General features: G+C 41.8%; 1 protein-coding gene across 1 annotated transcript; it reads right to left on the reverse strand.

Moving 5' to 3' along the window:
- Window positions 1-380: 380 nt before the first annotated feature.
- On the reverse strand, window positions 381-11,280 carry KCNV2 (potassium voltage-gated channel modifier subfamily V member 2). The gene is made up of 2 exons (XM_045562419.1): window positions 9,744-11,280; window positions 381-986 (listed from the first exon to the last, which is right to left on the reverse strand). The coding sequence occupies exons 1-2, from the start codon at window positions 11,118-11,120 to the stop codon at window positions 705-707; spliced, it is 1,659 nt and encodes a 552-aa protein (XP_045418375.1). The 5' UTR covers window positions 11,121-11,280; the 3' UTR covers window positions 381-704.
- Between the last annotated feature and the right edge of the window lie 7,991 nt (window positions 11,281-19,271).

Raw genomic sequence — 19,271 nt, forward strand, 5'->3', positions numbered from 1 at the left:
CAGTAGTGACATTCAAAGGCATCTCTAGACATGGCCAAATGTTCCCTGGGGAGCAAAATTGCTTTTGTTTGAGAACCACCAGTCTAGAGAATTTTAGAAAATTCCCACTCAATTTGTTATCATTTATTGAGCATTTACAAATATTATCTCCAGTCCCCACACGCATATTACAAGGTAGGTATTATTTACCTACATTTTAGGATTGAAGAAACTGAGGATCAGATGGTTAAAATCAATTCCCCAATACCGTACAGCTGGTAGGCCTGGGATTCTGGTTGAGATTGATCTAACTCTAAAGCTTGTATAGTTCCTGCTGTAACACTCTCTCTCTTTGGAAAATCAAGACTATTTTTCTCTAAGGAAATTCTTCTCAAGTCAATTCAAGTCCAAAAATATTTATTGAGCTAGATGCCACGAGAAGCTACAAGAGAAATCTAAGCTGCTGCTCCTGTCAAGTTTTCAACATCAGTGTCATTGGGAAGGTCAGACCCTCAAGTGCCACAGTTATAGAGAAATATGAGGCATTCCTTGGGGCCAAAGTGAGCATTTCTAGAGGTAGAACTTTGTGAACGGAATGCCCTTTGTGTATATCTGTTTCACGTGCGTTTTTTTGCTCCAATCATGATGATTAAAAGAAAGCAGGGTGGCTAATAAATGAATCCTTGGAGTTCATGGAATCTACCAGCCACCTGTCCTACAACATACTAATTCTCTTGCCGGGGGGTGGGCTGCGAGTTGCTTCCGGCCAAACACTCGGCCATCTTCTTTCTGGCTCTCTGCATGAAGTTCACCTGTCCCCTCTCCCTGCGTATGGCAGTATACTCGTAAGCCTTGAGCTTGCTGTAGTAATCTGAGAACTTGTTGTAGAGGATGGAAATGGGCATCCCGTTGAGAATGATCCCAAAAGCGATGCAGAGGAAGGCAAAAAGCCTGCCCAGGTGCGTCTCTGGGTACATGTCTCCGTAGCCCACGGTGGAGATGCTCACCTGTGTAGGAGCAAAAGAAGGAAGGAATCGTTAGCACCATGAGAGAGAAGAAAGGGAGAGAAGCAGGCAGGCAGGTGTCTTTTGTCTCCCTGCAGGTGCACGTGGGAAATGTAATGGCTGCCCACAGAGCCAGCTTTAGGAGGTACCAGAAAGTCTGTCTGTAGGACCTGTGTCCTGGAAAGAATACCAGCTGTGGAGCTGAAAGACTTCAGTTTAAATGCTGCCTATAACTTATGCATGTTCTTATATGCAACATGGGGGGAAATAATACCTATTTGAAAGAGTTGTAAGAAGCATTTAAAATAACATTATGTTAAGTTCCTGGTGTAGGACATGCTGAGTAAATGTTGGTCTTTGCCTTGCCCCCTTAGCTGGGGCCAGCTTCAGGACAGGGTGTCTCTGGGTTTGCCTACATGATGGATGTATTGGATAGAGCTTGGGCTTAGGACCAGTCAGGCCTGGGTTCGAGTCTGGACTCTAACCCTTTCTGGCTGAGTGACCGTGTGCAAAACATTGAGACTCTCTATAAATACCACCCAACTCTCAGGATTCTTGTGAAGACTAAATAAGAAAATGAACATAAAGCACTTATCCCAGTACCAGACACACAAAAGGCATTAAACTCCTCTACTGTCTTCCTCTCCACTTTAAAATGGAGGCAATTATACTTTTCAGAGTCGTTATGTAGTTCAAATGCGAGATTTTATATGAAGGTGCTTTAATTGCAAATGTCTGGAGAAACGCTCTCATTATTTTTCGAAGGGACTTTTGTAGACATCACTGACCAAAAATATGTTCACCCCTGCATGAAATACTTCCCATCACTCTTGTCACATTGATTTAAATCCCACTAATTGGAGACTTATTTAGGTTAACAAGCTTCTGTTTTAAAATGCAGATACCCGTGGGACTAGTTATCTGTTAGTGTAGCCAGAGAAAACCCTGGGAAAATCCCCTGGGTACTGTTTTTTTATGCTTCATGTACTCTCTTTGATCCCCAGGCTATTGGTTAAATTACTAGAAGAAGCCTTTTCAGCAGGGCCGTTACTTACAGTTGTAAAAAATTTTGCATTGCACAACTCTAGGGGGTGCTCTTTGCTTCATGGATTTGTGTAGTTGTTGCCACAGTTTTCCTGTAGATGGCAGTAAGGCGTACAAAGTCGCCCTGTTGACCCATGCTGAGGTGGCCCTTAACTTAGGAGTGTAAATGGTTTTTTTTGATGATGTAAGGGTTAGTTTGAACGTAGTGTGGTTGGTTAGAATGAAATGAGTGAGCCAGCTGGGCTAGTTTGGGGGGCTGATGCGAACCACGGCTCCATCTTGCCCGTGGAAAGGGAAAGGATGTGCTTCCTCTTAGGGGGAGCAGATGACGCACCAGCTCTCGCTGCTCCGTCTTGGCTAAGAGAGCTCCTGAGAGGTGTGCTGCCATTTGTTGCAGTGGTGGAATACAAGCATCAAAGAGGCTGGATGGTGTAGATGAGGTGACGGAAACAGGGAGCACACTAGACTTAGTGGGTCTACATCCACTTTCCAGCTGAGTGAGTTGGGCAGGACATCTAAATTCTCTCTGCCTTAGTTTTTACTTTTGACGTGTGTGAAGTATCTATGTCACAGGAGTTGAAGGGGTGCCTGGCACAGGGTGCGTGAGCAATAGTGTTAGTGCATATATCATGTAGGCAAACTCACGGGTGTCCTGTCCTACAGCTGGCCCTGGCTGAGGAGAGGCAAAGACCAATATTTATTGAGTACATTCTACACTAGGAACTTCACCTGTGTCAGGCTTATTAGGCCCACGGGCTGTAGAAACAGGCTCCTCCCTGACTCCTGCTGAATGCCGTGTTAGGGATACTGAGTGTGGTGCCCTCTGGCTCTAGTATAGCATCTCCTTTTCCCACCTTCTGGACCAAAGGGGTGTGTGAAGCAGTGATATAGTGAGATCGTGGGTTAATCTTCAAGTCCAGTTGCACATGCATATCTTGTCTTTGGTCACACCAGAAGTAAAAGAACTTGAGTCTGATCTCGATCCAGGTGTGTGCACTGAACAATAGCTTTCATCTGTCACTAACATCAGTCACACCTCTGCATGAACATTTAATTCAGCTCAATTTTTCCCTAGAAGAGGCCTAAAGGAAGTTTGGATGTAAGAGTGAGTGGCAGGATGGCATAGTTGTAAAACATGAAACATCAACGAGAGTCCAATGCACAGGCCTTGGAGGAAACCAGTCACTCAAGGGTCCAGGATATGGGGTGGGAGAGGGCGGAAGGACACAGGGGAAGGAAAATAACTGAGACAAAGTGCTGATTTTAAACTTTTGATCAATCAATCCCCACACTGGCTTTGCTTCACCCTCAACTTCATTATTTATTTATTTATTTTTGGCTGAACTTTGAGTAAAAAGTCAAAAGCAAAGAGAATTGGCTTAAGGAAGAATAAATATTTGATGTGCATAATATGGTCCAAATATTTTTGTATGTCTTGGATCTCTATTTTTGGAGAAAAGATCTCTTCTGCTAGAAGGCTGTGTGTGACTGGTCCTCAAGAATTCGTTCAAAATGTACAGTTAATTTATGTGTTGTCTGTTTTGTGGACAATTTGATACAAGGAGTGATCTGTTTCTTCCCCATTTGCTCAGGGAGGAACTCAGGATTCCTTGGCTTTAGGGAACTTTTTCTCCATCTTCCACAGGCCAAACCATTTCTCCCTAGATAGGCATTAAAAACTGAAGGCCCCAGATTGACCCAAGTGACCTCACAGTGAGTTCTCACATTAGCAGCAGTTGGGTTTGGAAATGTGACCAAAATTTCTGCAATCCGTCTTAATATCCTGAAAAAAACTGGCTAGCTCAGCAACTCTGTAAACTGGAAACTTACCATTCTGCTGAAGACTTACATATTTTCCTTAGCCTTGTGTCCCAAAGCCAGAATGTGACCTTTCCCTAGCAGCTCACTCACTAATCAGCAAATCCTGATCTGCCAAACATTGAGATCAAGGATCAAATTTTCCTCCAAAACTTCAGAATACTTGGATTTCTCATGTAACAAGAAATCCTTGTTTTTCTCATAACAAACTAGGTATAGGTTAAATCTTGGCACCCAGTAGTCTATGCATCTAGGAATTATGATCCTAAGGAATAAAAATGATTTATCAAAATAATACCCCTTCTAGTTTTCCTAAAGGATTGGAGGTAGTGAGGATGAACGCTTCTTGGCTGAATTTATTACAAACCTCAGTGAGTCCTGTCCTTGAAAGGATTCAGAGTCAAAGGCTATACTTATCCATGCCATTGTTGCAACAAGTATATTTGGAATTCCTCTCTTGGATTATAATCTGCACAGAAAATTCAGTGGCAAGACCTTGATACAAGTGGCCATATCTACCTTGATGGTTAACTCTAGGTGCCAATCTTAAACTCAAGTGTCTTCACTATTTTAAAATATTGAATCTAGCCTCAAAAAGGTAATGATTTAGCACCATTACAAAGAAGTAAATGGACATGTCACAGGCTCTCAAGGTAATTCCTCAGTGGAATTCAAAGAATGTTTTGATTAGTGGAAGCACTGTTAGAATGAGGTCATGGGTGACCATCTTGAAGAGAGCAACAACCCTCATCTGTGTATTACAATTCTGACACGTATGTAAATGGTATGATAAGGAAGAGGTGTGCACAAGCTAAAACAAAGCCATGAATGCAAGTCTGAGATCTATTCATCCATCCACAGAAAGGTACACAATAATGATCCTTCCACATCCTCGGCTTACTTGGTACTTCTCCCTGCTCTCTATAATTCTGTCATGTTTCACCCAAGTCATTGGTGACCAGGAGAAGCATACTTCAAAGACACAAAAGGGTATCACTCTACAATCAGGAATTTACAAGATCAAAAGTTCTAACAGTGTCTAAGAGCCTTTGCTCCATTTATAGCTCCTGTGCTATTTCTGAAGGAGCCAGGAGAACTCGAACACCTTTTGTGTCCGCTATTTACCTGTTGTATCTCAGTCCCAAGCCTGATTTTCTTCCGTACTCTTTCGTGTAATTCTGTGACTGAGTATGCAAACCTCATTTCTCAGATTCCCTTGCCTGCTGTCTTCTGGTTATGCTCTGCCAACGAGAGACACTCGACGGGAGACTGGAAGGTGGGATCAAGATGTGAGGGTCTCTCTTGCTGCCTCTGGTTTCTGCCATCATTTCTGCAATAGCAGCTGATAGCTATGGCACAGGCATTGTTTTGGCACTCCTGAAAGCAACCTCAGGGTGCCAACTTAGGAGTCCTTACAACAGCTGCACAGAGGCAGCTGCTCTGTATGCTTATGTTGTGGTAGCACTACCTTCTCCCATTTATTCTCCCCATTTTAAAGCCAGTAGCTATTCTCTGCAGTTATCAATCTCTGGATTATCTCAGTTTCCACTTTTTGCGCTTCCAGTCTTCTAATACTCATCTATTTCCCTGTATCAAATTCTCTGTTTGAAATATCACTGTGGTGTCCATTTTCTTGACTGTAACCCAACTAATTTACCATCCAAATGGATCTCCTCCAAACACTCAATCAACAAGAATACATTTCAGTGATCTTGTATCCCCTATTTGCCAGGAAATGATAACATACTTTAGGAAAACAAAGATGGGACCAACGTCTCTGGGACACAATTATCTGGTGCCTTAGCTAGAGATAAATTTTCTGAGAAGTTTTTGTTAGTTTTTGAAGCAATGAGTTCATGCCAACATTTCCTGTTTGGTTTCTACAGTTTTAACTTGCTCTGGATAGCTCAGAAGGAAATGGTTTGTGTACCACACAGGGAGCCATGCCATGCATTTCCCACCCCCAGGCAGCCCAGAGAGCCCCAGAATGACTGGAGCTGCTCCATGCGTGGGCCTGTTTGCACACTCAGCAGCTCTCCCATGATGGAACAGCTGACCCTTCTGCATTTTTCACGGTTTCTCTCTCTTCCCCTGGAGAGAAGGAATCATTTCTGTTTTATTTCCCCCCAGAATGAATCTGGAAGCAAAGGTTATTGCTTCCATGTGATAGAGACTATCAACTAGTCATATATAGTAGCTTCTACTTATTGCAGACTTACTACAGGCTAGCATTTTACATATGTTTCCTATTACATTAGTACACACAAATAACCTCCATTTGACAGACAAATAAGACGGGTCTATCTTATACCCTAATGCATGAGCCTTTGCAAACATAAGTGTCCATGAGGGATTTGTTTTGCAGCTGTAGGAAAATTCACAATGCAAAATACTGTATTCCTCTTAAAACCCTTAGTTGAATTATAGAGGAAGGTTGTAGGATCCTTGGCATAGAAAGAGGAAAGATTTTTAAAAGTAAGTCAGACTTGGGGTTGTCTGAAAGTACTAAAAATACATAGAAGAATGGATTAGAGAATGTCTCTAATCTGGGGTGAATATTCCACAAGGGGCAAAATTCTGGAGTGGCAGAAGAAAATATCATATTTTTCTTTACCTCATCTTTAAATTTTCAATTTGTGAGTATACGTTTTCCAATGTTTATAATATATCTGAGTAGTAGTATATTACTACAGTAGAACAATAGTAGTATCAGACCTAATTCTTTCTGTCTTCCTGTATCCAAGCTCCTTGCCAGATAACTTTGCAGTGTTTCCTAACCTGCCCCACCCCTTGACCAAGTTTGACCACGTGACTTGCTTTGGCCAATGGGTTGAGCAAATGACTTGAACAGAAGCTTACATAGTGTTTGTGTGACTGGGTTTGCACTCTCCCTCTTCCCCTTTGCTCAAGCCATGGATACATGGTTGCTGCGGCATTGGGGATGTGTGGCTTAGTTACTCCCTTCATGCCAGCTGACCAGTAGGCATGTGAATGAGTGACAATAGTTTCACGAATGAGAAGAGCCTTCTAGTTGAAACTAGACTAAATGCTGACTTTTAAATTCGTAAGCTAAGGGAATGCTTGATGTTTTAAGCCATTGAGTTTTGGGAGTTTGTGATACATCATTATTGTGGCAATAACATCTAATTCATTTATAAATAACCACATTTTTCATGAATATGTGCTCAAAAAATTTAAAAATTGTGAGATGTATGATCAATAAAATACTTGGAGACCACTGGATCAGAGTTACTTTCAGGAATCCTCTTCTCAGATTTTTTTTAAGTTTTTTTTGTTGTTGTTGTTGTTTTGGTTTTTTTTTTTTTTTTGAGACAGTCTCAGGCTGTTGCCCGGACTAGAGTGCTGTGGCGTCAGCTTAGCTCACAGCAGCCTCAAACTCCTGGGCTCAAGGGATCCTCCTACCTCAGCCTCCCCAGTAGCTGGGACTATAGGTGTGCGCCACCACATCTGGCTAATTTTTTCTATTTTTAGTAGAGATGGGGTCTCACTTTTGCTCAGGCTGGTCTCGAACTCCTGACTTTAAACGATCCTCCTGCCTCAGCTTCCCAGAGTGCTAGGATTACAGGCATGAGCCACTGTGCCCAGCCCGTTCACATTATTTTGACAGTGTTCTTTTCTTTGTTCTACTGAGAATGTGGACCCTTAGTACATGTTATGCTGTATAATTAGAAGCATAGAGAAGAATTGGATTAATAACATCAGTCTTGGGGAATAGACTAATTCTAGAATATTTGAGAGGAGTTGTTTCTATTGTTTTCATAGATTAGTTTAGAAATAAATACAAGTTATCAGTCTTATTTGTAATGAATTTTACTGGTCTAAATCTGAGAATAAGATGGACAGAGGCCATTAGTAAAGGGTAAGGTGGGTAAATAAAAGGTTAGAATGTGTAAAATTTGTCCCATGAAAATAGTGCCTAGTAGAGATAATAGTTACAAAAGAAAACTCACCTTGTTAAAAGCAATAATTGGTAAACTTTGTTATTGATAAAAACCTGGTAATTCAATTTTTGTAAAACCTTATGGAAAACATTAATCTTGAGTAAATTAATTTCAGCTAACATAAGAGGGATAATCTGAAAATTTCAAACTTCATTGTACATTAAACAAAGCAGAAAATGGGACAAATTGGTATTCAGAAAAATTTTAAAACTAAAAATCCAATATTAGTAACATAATTCTTATCAAAATATTTAAATTAATATACAAAAGGTTAAAATAACTTTCGTGGGTTAAAGCTGTAGTACCAATGCGTCCACTAGGTCCAGTGCCTGTGTATGCCAGCCTTTTAAGATATTTGGATGAATGGAAATTTGACTCTAAAACTTTGTATTATATCATCAGCATGTGGATTTGCTCTTTTGCCTTCCTGCTTTAGTCACCTCCAAAGTAAATGTCATTTGCTGGGGACAAATCACCCTTCACGAGCTTCATCTGTACACATGGTTTATCTACTATGGGGATGACCTTTCATCACTTGGAATATGATCAGAGGAGCAGCATTTGGCTGGCGCATTCGGAAGAGCCTAACGTCGTCCTGTCACTGCAGAAAGCTCACAAATCCTGGTGTACATATAAGCTTTCTGATTTCAAAGGACGGAAGATTCATTGAACTATGGACCTCTACAGGTCCAACCTCCTCTTTTAGAAATGAGAAACCTGAGAACAGGGAGTGAGGCTTTACAGTTAAGTATTCAGGGTCATACTTAATTATTGGCAGAACTGGCACGAGAATCAGGTTCTCTAAATCTTCCATCAGGCTACACTGATAGTAGCCCTGGGTTGGTTTGTCTCAGAAGTTTACAACAGACTGCTAGTTCTGACAGATGCACAGTTAATGTTGAAAGTATCTACTTTCTAACATGGGAAAACTGGTCATAATTGCTTAATGCTTTAAAGGCATTACAAACAATCTCCTTAAAAGAAAAATAAGGAAATGATACATCTAATTCTTTCCTAGGTATATATGCCAACTTAATCGTTGATATGAGAAGACCCATTTTGCATGTATTTCCAGGGATTCGTCTAGCATACTAGAAATAGATATTTGAGTAAATGGCACAAATTATTATAAAAAGGCAAAGATAAAAATACTAAGAAAACTATGATAAAAATAACTAATACACCCACTGCATGAATTAAGCAAGGCATGCAAAAGAACGAAAACTTGAAAGAGACAGTGCCTCGGTGTGGAAAGGGCATGGATTTTGGAACTGGACAGGTTTGAGTTTCCTGGCTCTGCCACCTCTACCTGTGTGTCTACACTCAAACTCTCTGTACCTCAACTTCCTCTACTGGAAAATGGGGCAATAATATTGTGTCCTGAAAGAACTTTAGTGAAGTTGGAGCAAGTTACACTTCTAGATGCTTCTTTCCACACTCAGATTGGACTGGAACCAGAGGCCATGGAATTTCAGTTAGGGTCGACATTGTTCAGCCAGGTCTCACTTCATTTTCTGTGTAAATCTGTAGTTTCCTTCAAAAATAGAAGCCGTCTCTACTTTTCCTCTTAAAAAAATGATACTCATAACCATTTCACAGGGTTGTGATGCTGAAATGAGATAAGCTTTATGAACCATTTAGTACACTGGGTGTTCAATAAATGGTGAATAACAACAGTAATGATGATGAACCCTCCTTTAAAATCTGCCTGTCAGTGGTTTAAGACTAAATCTACATTTGGAGATTCTTAAGGCCACGTCAAACTCAGTTACAGAGATTGTCTCCAGGACTTTGACGTCCACTGCCATTTTGTGAGCTGCACGCAGCCACTGGGGGGATGGTCAGAGGCCAGAGCTGTGATAACCAAGGCAAGGGAGGAGCAGCTTTCTGCCGGGACGGGGAAGAGGAAGGGAAAGCCCAGGGTCCTGGGACTCACCGCTGCCCACCACCAGGAATGGGGGATGCTGGTGAAGTTGGTGCCGGGCATATCGTGTTCCACGGAGTAGACGGCCGCGGAGAAGGTGAAGATGCCCATGGCGATGAAGAGCATGAGGCAGCCCACCTGCTGGTAGCACTGGCGCAGCGTGAAGCCGAAGGCGCGCAGGCCGGTGGAGTGGCGCGCCAACTTGAGGATGCGGAAGATGCGCATGAGGCGCATGATGCGCAGCACCTGGCCCACCTTGCCCACCCGGCCCATCGTCTGGCCGTGCTGCTGCTGGTCCTCGCCCGTGAAGCACTCGAGCAGCAGCTGCAGGTAGAGCGGCAGGATGGCCACCAGGTCCACCAGGTTGAGGGCGCTGCGCACGAAGCGCCGCAGGTCGGGCGTGGAGGCCAGGCGCAGCAAGTACTCGAGCGTGAAGAAGCCGATGCACAGCATCTCCACGTGCTCCAGGATGGGCCGCAGGTCCGAGTCGCCCGCGTCCTCCTCTGTCTGGTGCTGCTCCTCCTCCACGGTGTTGAGCGCCAGCGCCACCACGGAGATGAGCACGAAGAGGCTGGAGGCCACTCCGATGGCCTTGGCGGCCACTGACGAGAAGGGCTTCTCCATGAGGTTCCAGAGGCGGCGGCGCTGCGGGCCGTAGAAGCGCATGTCGCCGAAGAGCTCCTCGGCCTCCTCGGCCTGCGCCTGGGCGCGCAGCTCGCGCTGGATCTTGAGCTGCTCGCTCAGCTCGTCGCGCCGCTCCTCGAAGCAGATGCGGCAGCAGCGCGGCGTGTACTTGAGCCGCACGCCCCAGTAGCCCAGCTCCTCCAGGAAGCTGCGCGGGCACAGCCCATCCAGCACCAGCAGCACCCCGGAGATGTAGAAGTTGTAGACCAGCTGGAAGACCGCCGGGTCCCGGTCGAAGAAGTACTCGTCCGTCTGCGCCTCGTAGTCGTCGCACAGGCTCAGCTGGCGACCGCGGCTGGTGGAGGTGGCCAGGCGGCCCAGGCGCGTCTTGGGGTGGCCGACCAGCTCGCAGTAGTCCAGCTGGTAGCTCTGGCCGCCCACGTTCACGTTCAGCGTGGACAACTGGGCCGGAGGGTCGGTGAGGTCGTCACCCTGGGCGGTGGTGACTTCCTCTGGCTTCTGGTCGTCCTTGGCAACGTCATCCTTCCACTCATCCTCCTCCGCCCCATCCTCGTCCTCCTCGATGTAGTAGTTATAATTGCCCTCCGTCCACGGTGGGATGCTGGCCTGGGAGCCCGAACGGCCCCCAAAGGAGCAAATGCTCCTGCGGTGTTGGCTGACCCCTTCTTGGGGCGCGTCCTCACTCTCCGTGCTGTTCCAGGGCCTGTAGCCCCAAGACCTCCTCCTCTCGCTGTTCTTCAGCATAGCTGAGGGAGGTGGACCCCTTGCTGTTCTCTGCTGGCTGTCGTAGGGTCCCTGGCCTGCTCACGGCCTCTAGGAAGATGGATCACGTGGCCTGCACGACCTCGGAGAGGACAACCTGGACCGGCATTCTTAGGGTCCTAGGCATTGCCGCAGAGCTGCCAGACAGCACGCAAGGTCTGAGCACAGTCGCAGAGGGCTGGTGGCTGCTCTAATCTTGCTGATGGGGAAGATGCAAGTGTTAGGAGGGATTTAGAGCCTCTTAGCCCATTTTCTCGCCCTCCCCTCTGTGACGTAGAGGATGATTATGTGGTCTTAAATCTCTAGATAATCAGAAGGCAGTGGAGATTATTGCTAATAAAAATGTTGGTCAACCTTGCTCTTAGGAAGTGCTCAGAGTCTGTGTGCTGAGATGAAATCAACTGAATTAGCTATGGAATATGGAGACTTAATTATTGAGATTGCAGATTGATTCTGTTTATTAGCCTTTTATTGGATGTATAGCTTGATAATTTCTCCCATCCTGTAGGTTATCTGTTTGCTCTGTTGATCATTTCCTTAGCTGTGCAGAAGCTTTTTAATTTAATCAAGTCCCATTTATTTATTTTTGTTGTTGCTGAGATTGCCATTGGGGTTGTCTTCATAAATTCTTTGCCTAGGCTGATAGCTAGAAGAGTTTTCCAGCATTTTCTTCGAGAATTTTTATGGTTTCATGCTTTACATTTAAGTCTTTATCCATCTTGAATTAATTTTTATGAGTGGTGAGAGATGGATCCTGTTTCAGTCTTCTACATGTGGCTATCCAATTTTCCCAGCACCATGCATTGAATAGGGCTTCTTTTCCCCAGTGTATATTGTTGTCTGCTTTGTCAAAGATCATTTGGCTGTATGTGGATGATTTTATATTTGGGTTCTCTATTCTGTTCCATTGGTCTGCGTCTCTCTTTTTGTGCCAATACCATGCTGTTTTGTTTACTATAGCCTTGTATTACAGTTTGAAGTCCTAATGGGATGCCTCCAGACTTTTTCCTTTTGCTTAAGATTGCTTTGGCTATTCAGGCTTTTTTTCTGGTTCCAAACAAAGCATAGAGTTATTTTTTCTAGATCAGTGAAATGTGATGCTGGCATTTTGCTGGAGATTACATTGAATCTCTAAATCACTTTGGGTGGTACAGACATTTTAACAAAGTTGATTCTACCTATCCATGAGCATGATATGTTTTTCCATTTGTGCCCTCTGCAATTTTTTTCCTCAGTGATTCATAGTTCTTGTTGTAGAAATCTTTCTCCTCCTTGGTTAAATATATCCCTAGGTATTTTATTTTCTTTGTAGCTATTGCGAATGGTATTGAGTCTTTGATTTGACTCTCAGCCTGACTGTTAGTGGTGTATAGGAGTGCTACTGATTTGTATACATTGATTTTGTAAACTGAGACTTTGCTGAATTTATTTATCAATTCCAGGAGTCTCTTGCTGGATTCTTTGGGGTTTTCTAGATATAAGATCATATCATCAGCAGAACTGGTTTTTTGATTCAACTTATCTTGAATAGCTAATAGATGTTCATAATTTTAAAAATTCCAAAGGTACAAAGGCACATTACAGTAGAAAGTTTCTCTCCCAACCCTAACTTTCAGCCTCCAAGGAAGCAACCCCTATGACTGTTTTTTGGCTATACTTCCAGAAATATTCTAAACATACACAAGCAAAAACCTACCCATCTTTGTCATTTCAACAGCTCTCCATAATTAATATAAATCATAGAATGCTGTATACTTTGTTTTTTCCAGTTAACCATATATGTCAGATGTTTTCATATCTGAACATAAATATCTGTATCATTTTGAAAATAGCCACTTAGCAGTTTGATAGTGATAGACATACAGATTTTTTTCTGTCTTTGCTCTCATAAACAATGGTATAACACATAACTTTAACATATATTACTTTATACATGTTCAATATATATAAAGGATATATTGTTAGAAGTGAAATTATTAGGTCAAAGACTGCACATTTGTGATTTTGATAGTGCCAAATTTCCCACCATAAAATTTTTACCAATTTACAACTTGCCATCAATGGATGAGAATGTATTATCACACTTTTTGAACTCTGCCAATTTTATAGGTGAAAATGATATGTGGGTTAATTTAATTTGTATTTCTCTTATGAATATGATTGAGCATTTTTTCATGTGATTAAGAGATATTATGTTTCTTTTTCTGGGAACTGTCTGTTTATCTACTTTGACTATATTTTCCGTTGAATTATTGGTATTTTCTTGATTTGTGGGTGAGCTTAATACATCATGAAAACAGGCCGTTTGCCTGTGATATGGATCGCAAATATTTTTTTCTCAGTATCCTTTAGTGAAATTTTTCCTATGCAAAATTTTTAGTTTATGACTGGTAGGCATTGTGTGATATTAGAAGTCTTCACCACTCTGTAATTCTTAAAACATTTTCTTTTTCCATTTAAGAATTTGGACCATCAGGAATTAATTTTCATGGAAAGAGTGATGTAGGGGCCCAATTTATTTTTCGAGTTTTTATCCAGATGTCTCAACATATTAGTTGAGTAATCCAGCCTTTCCTCACTGATATATGTAGGGCTATCTTATCACATAGCTTAGTTTTAACTATGCTTCAAAATTGTTGAGACAGGTAATAGTAGCTACAGGGTCTGCACCTGCTAGTATAATATTCGTTGATGTTATTTAGCTTTCAGTAGGCCTCAGACCTACAAGCTTATGTTAAAGCTTCTTACCAGGCTTAGGCTTTAAGTTCCTAGATGTATTTCTAGTTCTCCCCTATTGGCATACGATATTGATGTTGTTTCTCTAGCCACACACTTAACTGTTTCCTATTCTATCTTTTCTTTACATTGTGCTGAGTACTGTCATAATAGTTCTCACATGTTACATAAGTTCACCTTTTCTCTTCAGAACCAATTACAGTATTATAAAAAGTACAAGTCTCACCATTTTCATATTTTTAGTTTTCCCCTCTTTCCACTGAAATTATATACTACTACTTACCTGAACTTTCAACACTCAAGGTTTTTGCTTGTAAAAAATTAGAGTTACTAATGTTTGTATTGCATCACAAAGCTAAGCACAAAACACCACAACCATGCAGTATAGTCAGGAGTATTACCTCAATAGACTACATTTACGTGACTGTTATGTCCCAAATACATCTGCTGGTTTGGGCATGTTGCTTGGATTTTGCTCAAATGTGTATCTATGTCGGTACAATAATAGTAGGTGAGTATCCATAGATGGAACCACTTTATCATAAATACAACTGTCCAACAATGGAATGGGTTGGCTCAGAAAGTGGGAGGCACCCTCTCTCGGAATGCACTTAAGAATCTGTAGAGCAGGCTGTAAGGAGACCTGCACAGGGTGGAAGGTAGGACTGGGTGATCTTCAGGCCCCCTTCTGCCTTTATTATTAAGATTCTAAGTCTTTGCTTGATGTTTCACTTGTCTTGAATTCCCTTCTATCCTCCTTCTTCCTAAATCCTTGCTCCAAAAGTCAGCTCAGCCATTGGCCTTCTCTTTCAGTGATTCATCTCTGACATCTGTGTTTCTGATGGGATTAGCTCAGTGTCCTCCTTTAAGATAGTATTAATTCGTACCCTTGCTTTAAAAATGAGACACTTATTTTAACTAAGGGCAATTAAAATTTTTTCTCAGTTTTTTCTCATCTCTCAAGTTACATAAGTGCATTATAGAAAAATTTAAACATAGAGAATAAAATATTGATAATTGATGCAATATTAATAGTAACTAGAATGCCCAGATACTGTGTTATGTTAATGTTCACACTAGTCCTGTAGCAAAGGTGCCATTATTACTCCCATTTTACAGACTGGAAAACTGAGGCACAGAAGTGTCTGTTTCACAGAAGCTCAGCTAGAATGTCATTATTATAATGTTACTTGTTAATTGATAGGTGAAAATAGCATTTTTGCTTTAAAACCAACTGCATATCAATGATTTATTTATATGTCCCCCACTTTAGACTTCAAAGTCCTTAAGAGTAAGGACAAACTTGTCTCTGTGTCCCTAGCACTAAGTAGGGGGCCTAGTATGTAACAGATTAAAAAATTTTATTTAAAGGGATATACAATCTCTCTATTATTTCTTACAACTGCCTTTGAATCTACATAGTATCTCAAAGTTTAAAAACATAATTGCTCTGTATTGACATACCTCTAGGTTCCACTTGGAAGGAAAGAAAACTAGTAAGCTTTGAGGAACAGTGACTGGAAGTCCTACCTGCTCTTCCTTGGTGACAGATTTATGGCAGCATGGCCCAGTAGAAAGAACACTGGAATGCAGACAGACTCGATTTTGCATTCTGGCTTTAAAACTTTGGGCACATTACTTATCCCCTTTTAGTCTGTTTTCTCATCTGTAAAATGGGCTACTGAAACATCTCCTGCTAATATAACAACAGAATGCTCCTCTACTTTATCCTCACTTGGCCTGTCCCAAGATCCTGGCATAAAATAGGTGCTCATCGAAAAGATAATCATCTCTCGCTCATGAAGCCACCTCCCACCCCAATTCCTGATTTTACACTTACAGCACATAAATAAGTTCATCTCTAGCACTTGTAGAGCTTCTCAGCACAGAAATAATGATCACATTCTCAGTCCACCATTAACATTAGTTCCTGAACTTTCTGTGTGGATAGAAATATTGTTACGGTTTAAAATGACAATTGTCATGAGGAATGAAATTTTAAAGATTATTTAATTTTAATTAATTTGTATTTAAATTTAAATAGCCACATGTAGCTAGTGGCTGCCATATTGAACAGGGCAGTGTTAAGGTATTATGTGTCTAAATCGGTCTCTTTTAAATATGCAGGGCTCCCAGACCTCTTAGTCAAAGGAGTTTGCCAGCATAAACTGGCCTATCACTTCTCAGGGAGAAAGGAATTATGATAAGGCAATGAATGGGGTGATGGGACAGGATTGAGAAGCCTGAATAGGTCTTGGGCAGGCTTGGGGATGGGGGCATTTCAGAATGGATTTAGGATGGTTTGGGGAGAATAGTATCAAAAGGGACAAACTAAGGCAAACAGTAGGAACATCAAGGGTGCTGAGAATATTAATAAATACCTTTGCAAATTTACCCAGACCTAGTTCTGAAACAGAGAGAGAGGAAGAGAGAAGGGAGAGAGGGGGATAGAAGTGGGAAAAGAAGGGTAGGAAGAGGGGAGACAGAAGAGAACTTTGGCATTTACTTGGGAAGCTGTGTTTCCTTTAAAGCCTTTGAAAGTAAATGACTAAGATTGTAATTGTAAAGCGGGAAGTTGAGACAAACATCTGTATAATTAATATAATACTTAAAAACAAAGTAGTTATAAAAAAAACTCTCCAACTTTCATAAGAAGAAAAAGTAGGTTGTTTGTTTTCTCCCAAAGCCTCTGTCAAGCCCGGTAAATTTCTTCTACTAATTGAACTATTTGTTCACCGTCTCTTTAAATTTGCCTGTCTTACCATAGGTGGAACGTGGAATGAACGGGAGCAGCAATTGATTGCAAAGTGTCCTAGTCAGTTGAAATTCTTGCTGACTGAATTAAAGATGTCTGTGAGTTTAGAAAAAGGAAGAGTAAATGATGGGGAGAAGAGAAGGCTGTAACTGAACATCCTTTTTATTTATGTAGTCAGGCTTAAATCTGGAGGTTCACCTACTCTCCCAGAGCACATCCATCCACTTTAATTCCCTTTTTCACAGATGAAGAATCTGGGACTTAGAGATGTGGGTTTCCAGCCTGATTTCACTCGGTGAGTGGCTTGCAGAGCTGGATCTGGGATCTGGGACTCATCCACCTGCCCCTCTGGGCACCGTCCTCTTCTCCAGACTGCAGCGACTGAGTGTGCAGCCCCTTACTTAGACAGCCTTGATTTGGTTTCTCATCTTCATTTATTATTCCTCCTAAACATACATGGACTGTCTTTCAATGTGGTTCTTTTTGCCCTAGCTGATAGCTGCTGCGACAGATCTCGCCATCTTGGAGGTCCACCTTGTCTCAATCTTGACAATTCAACAGAGCGAGGATACCCACTGCCTGCCAGGCACTGTGCTGTTTTCAAGGAGGGAGTGACCCAGAGGTCATCTAGTTCCACTGCTCACTTTAGGAATAAGGACACTGAGGTTGTAAGATAGGGTAGGTGATTAGCCCAGGGTCCCACGGATAGGTGAGTTAGTAGCCCCTAATGCACCTGATTCGAACCCTTTTCTAACTCCTGGCCAGTGCCCTTTCCTTAACTTCATATTGCTTCCGCCTCATTGTGTATACTTTTTATTCTGAGGTTGTACCCACACAGAACAAGCAAGTTGTACATGTGGAGGGAATGTTTTGAGTAATTTAGATATCAGCTTGGCATTTAAAATAGAGCTGGAATCAGTTATCCAAACTAACTGCCCTTCACTAATACAATTTCGTGGAAGGCTTCTCTCCTCCATTTTATACGGCATAGGTAGTCACAATTGTGTGCCACAGACCTGGCCAAAGCAGTGTCTTCTCTTCCACCCAAACCAGAGCCTTGCTTACTCTCCATTGAGAAGCAGCCCAGGTGACCTTTCAAAAGTTGTGTCATATAATTTGACACCGCTTTGCATCTAACCTCTTTTGGTTTGCCTGTGCTCTCCTGGTCTCTGTTCCCTCTAATCCGAGCAGTGAGGCTGTCTCTTCTCAAGCCTCCAGAAGAGCAGAAATCAGGTGACTGAGCACTGCATTCAACTCAAGAAGCATTTGTGGAAAATGCTTTCACCCTAAGGGTTTTTTTTTTTTTTTTTTTATCTCAAAATTTGCATTCAAGAACTCTACTAAGGAAGGGAAATATGCCAGAGATTACGGAACATCTGCTCTGACAGGGGCATTGCTGCAGTGAGAGGGCTCCCTGGAGCGGGATGACGGGAGCCAGATGATGCTCCTGAGGAGATCTGCTGATTTAAAAAGTGGCATCTGTGAAAACCTAGTAAGAATATAAGGAATGTGCTCGAACAGATGGTATGTGAAGAACGCTGGAATAGAACCATTCTCTGAAAATCTTTTAAGGATTAATAAATGTGGTGAAGGGAAAGGACTGCAAATGATTAATGATGAATCAATTATACAAATCTCCTATGCAGTTTTACTCCAAAAGCTATTTTTTTTTTTTGTAGAGGTCAACAGCTATCAGTCACAGCAAAATTCTGTGGTGTAGATAAATACTTTGCATTCTGCTTTCTAAAATATCATTTTCTGCATTGCAGGGGCTATTCATAAAGGCAGCAGAGAAGAGTTGGACCTTAGGTGATGAATGTGTATGAGAGTTACACACAATGAAAAGCATAAATAATAAATGTAAATGAATATATTTGTGGCTATATTCTTATGTTGATTCGGATTAAATTTTAAAACAGTGCAGCTGATTTCAGAGAATGCCATGAGAAAAGTCAGTATTCTGGACTGAAGATCAAGGTGGGTTAGCAATGCATTGCCAACAATTGTTTATGGAATAAATAAAAATTAGTATAATTTATACATAGCAACTATTTGTATGTAACCCAGCCTGGGTGCTGCTAAGAAGCTTGTGATTGATAAATAGCCTAGTCTTTCATTAAAAGGTAATGATTTTCCTTGCCCCCATAATTTCACTCTTGATTTATTCTAAAATTAATTTGGCAGAAGTCAATTTTAGCTCCTGTCTGTCCAAGAACATCACAAACTATGACTTAGTAAAGTCAATTTAAGGAGGTTTTATTGCATACATCTTTTAGGATTATGTTTGGCTGTATGTAACTGAAAGAAAGATAAATATGGGCTTCTACATGTAGGCATCATTTTCCTTCTGGGATGAGATGCCCCAAATTGGCAGTCCCTGGCTGGTAGAGGGGCTAAGGATGTCACCAAGGATCCAGGATCCTTCCATCTTTCTGCTTCACCATCTTGAGTATATAACTTTTTTTCCTTGTGATTGAAAAGGACTTTTGTACCTGCAGGAGTTAAGTCTATATTCCAGGACATTAGAAGATGGAAAGACTAAGAAAAAAGGACAAAAGAGACAAGGGACCTTTTTTGAAAAGAATATTCTGGGAGGAAGCCCCACCCAGCAAATTCCACTTACTTCTGATTGGTTAGATCTA

Source organism: Lemur catta, chromosome 10 (genome assembly GCF_020740605.2).
Source record: "Lemur catta isolate mLemCat1 chromosome 10, mLemCat1.pri, whole genome shotgun sequence".
Classification (NCBI taxonomy): domain Eukaryota; kingdom Metazoa; phylum Chordata; class Mammalia; order Primates; family Lemuridae; genus Lemur; species Lemur catta.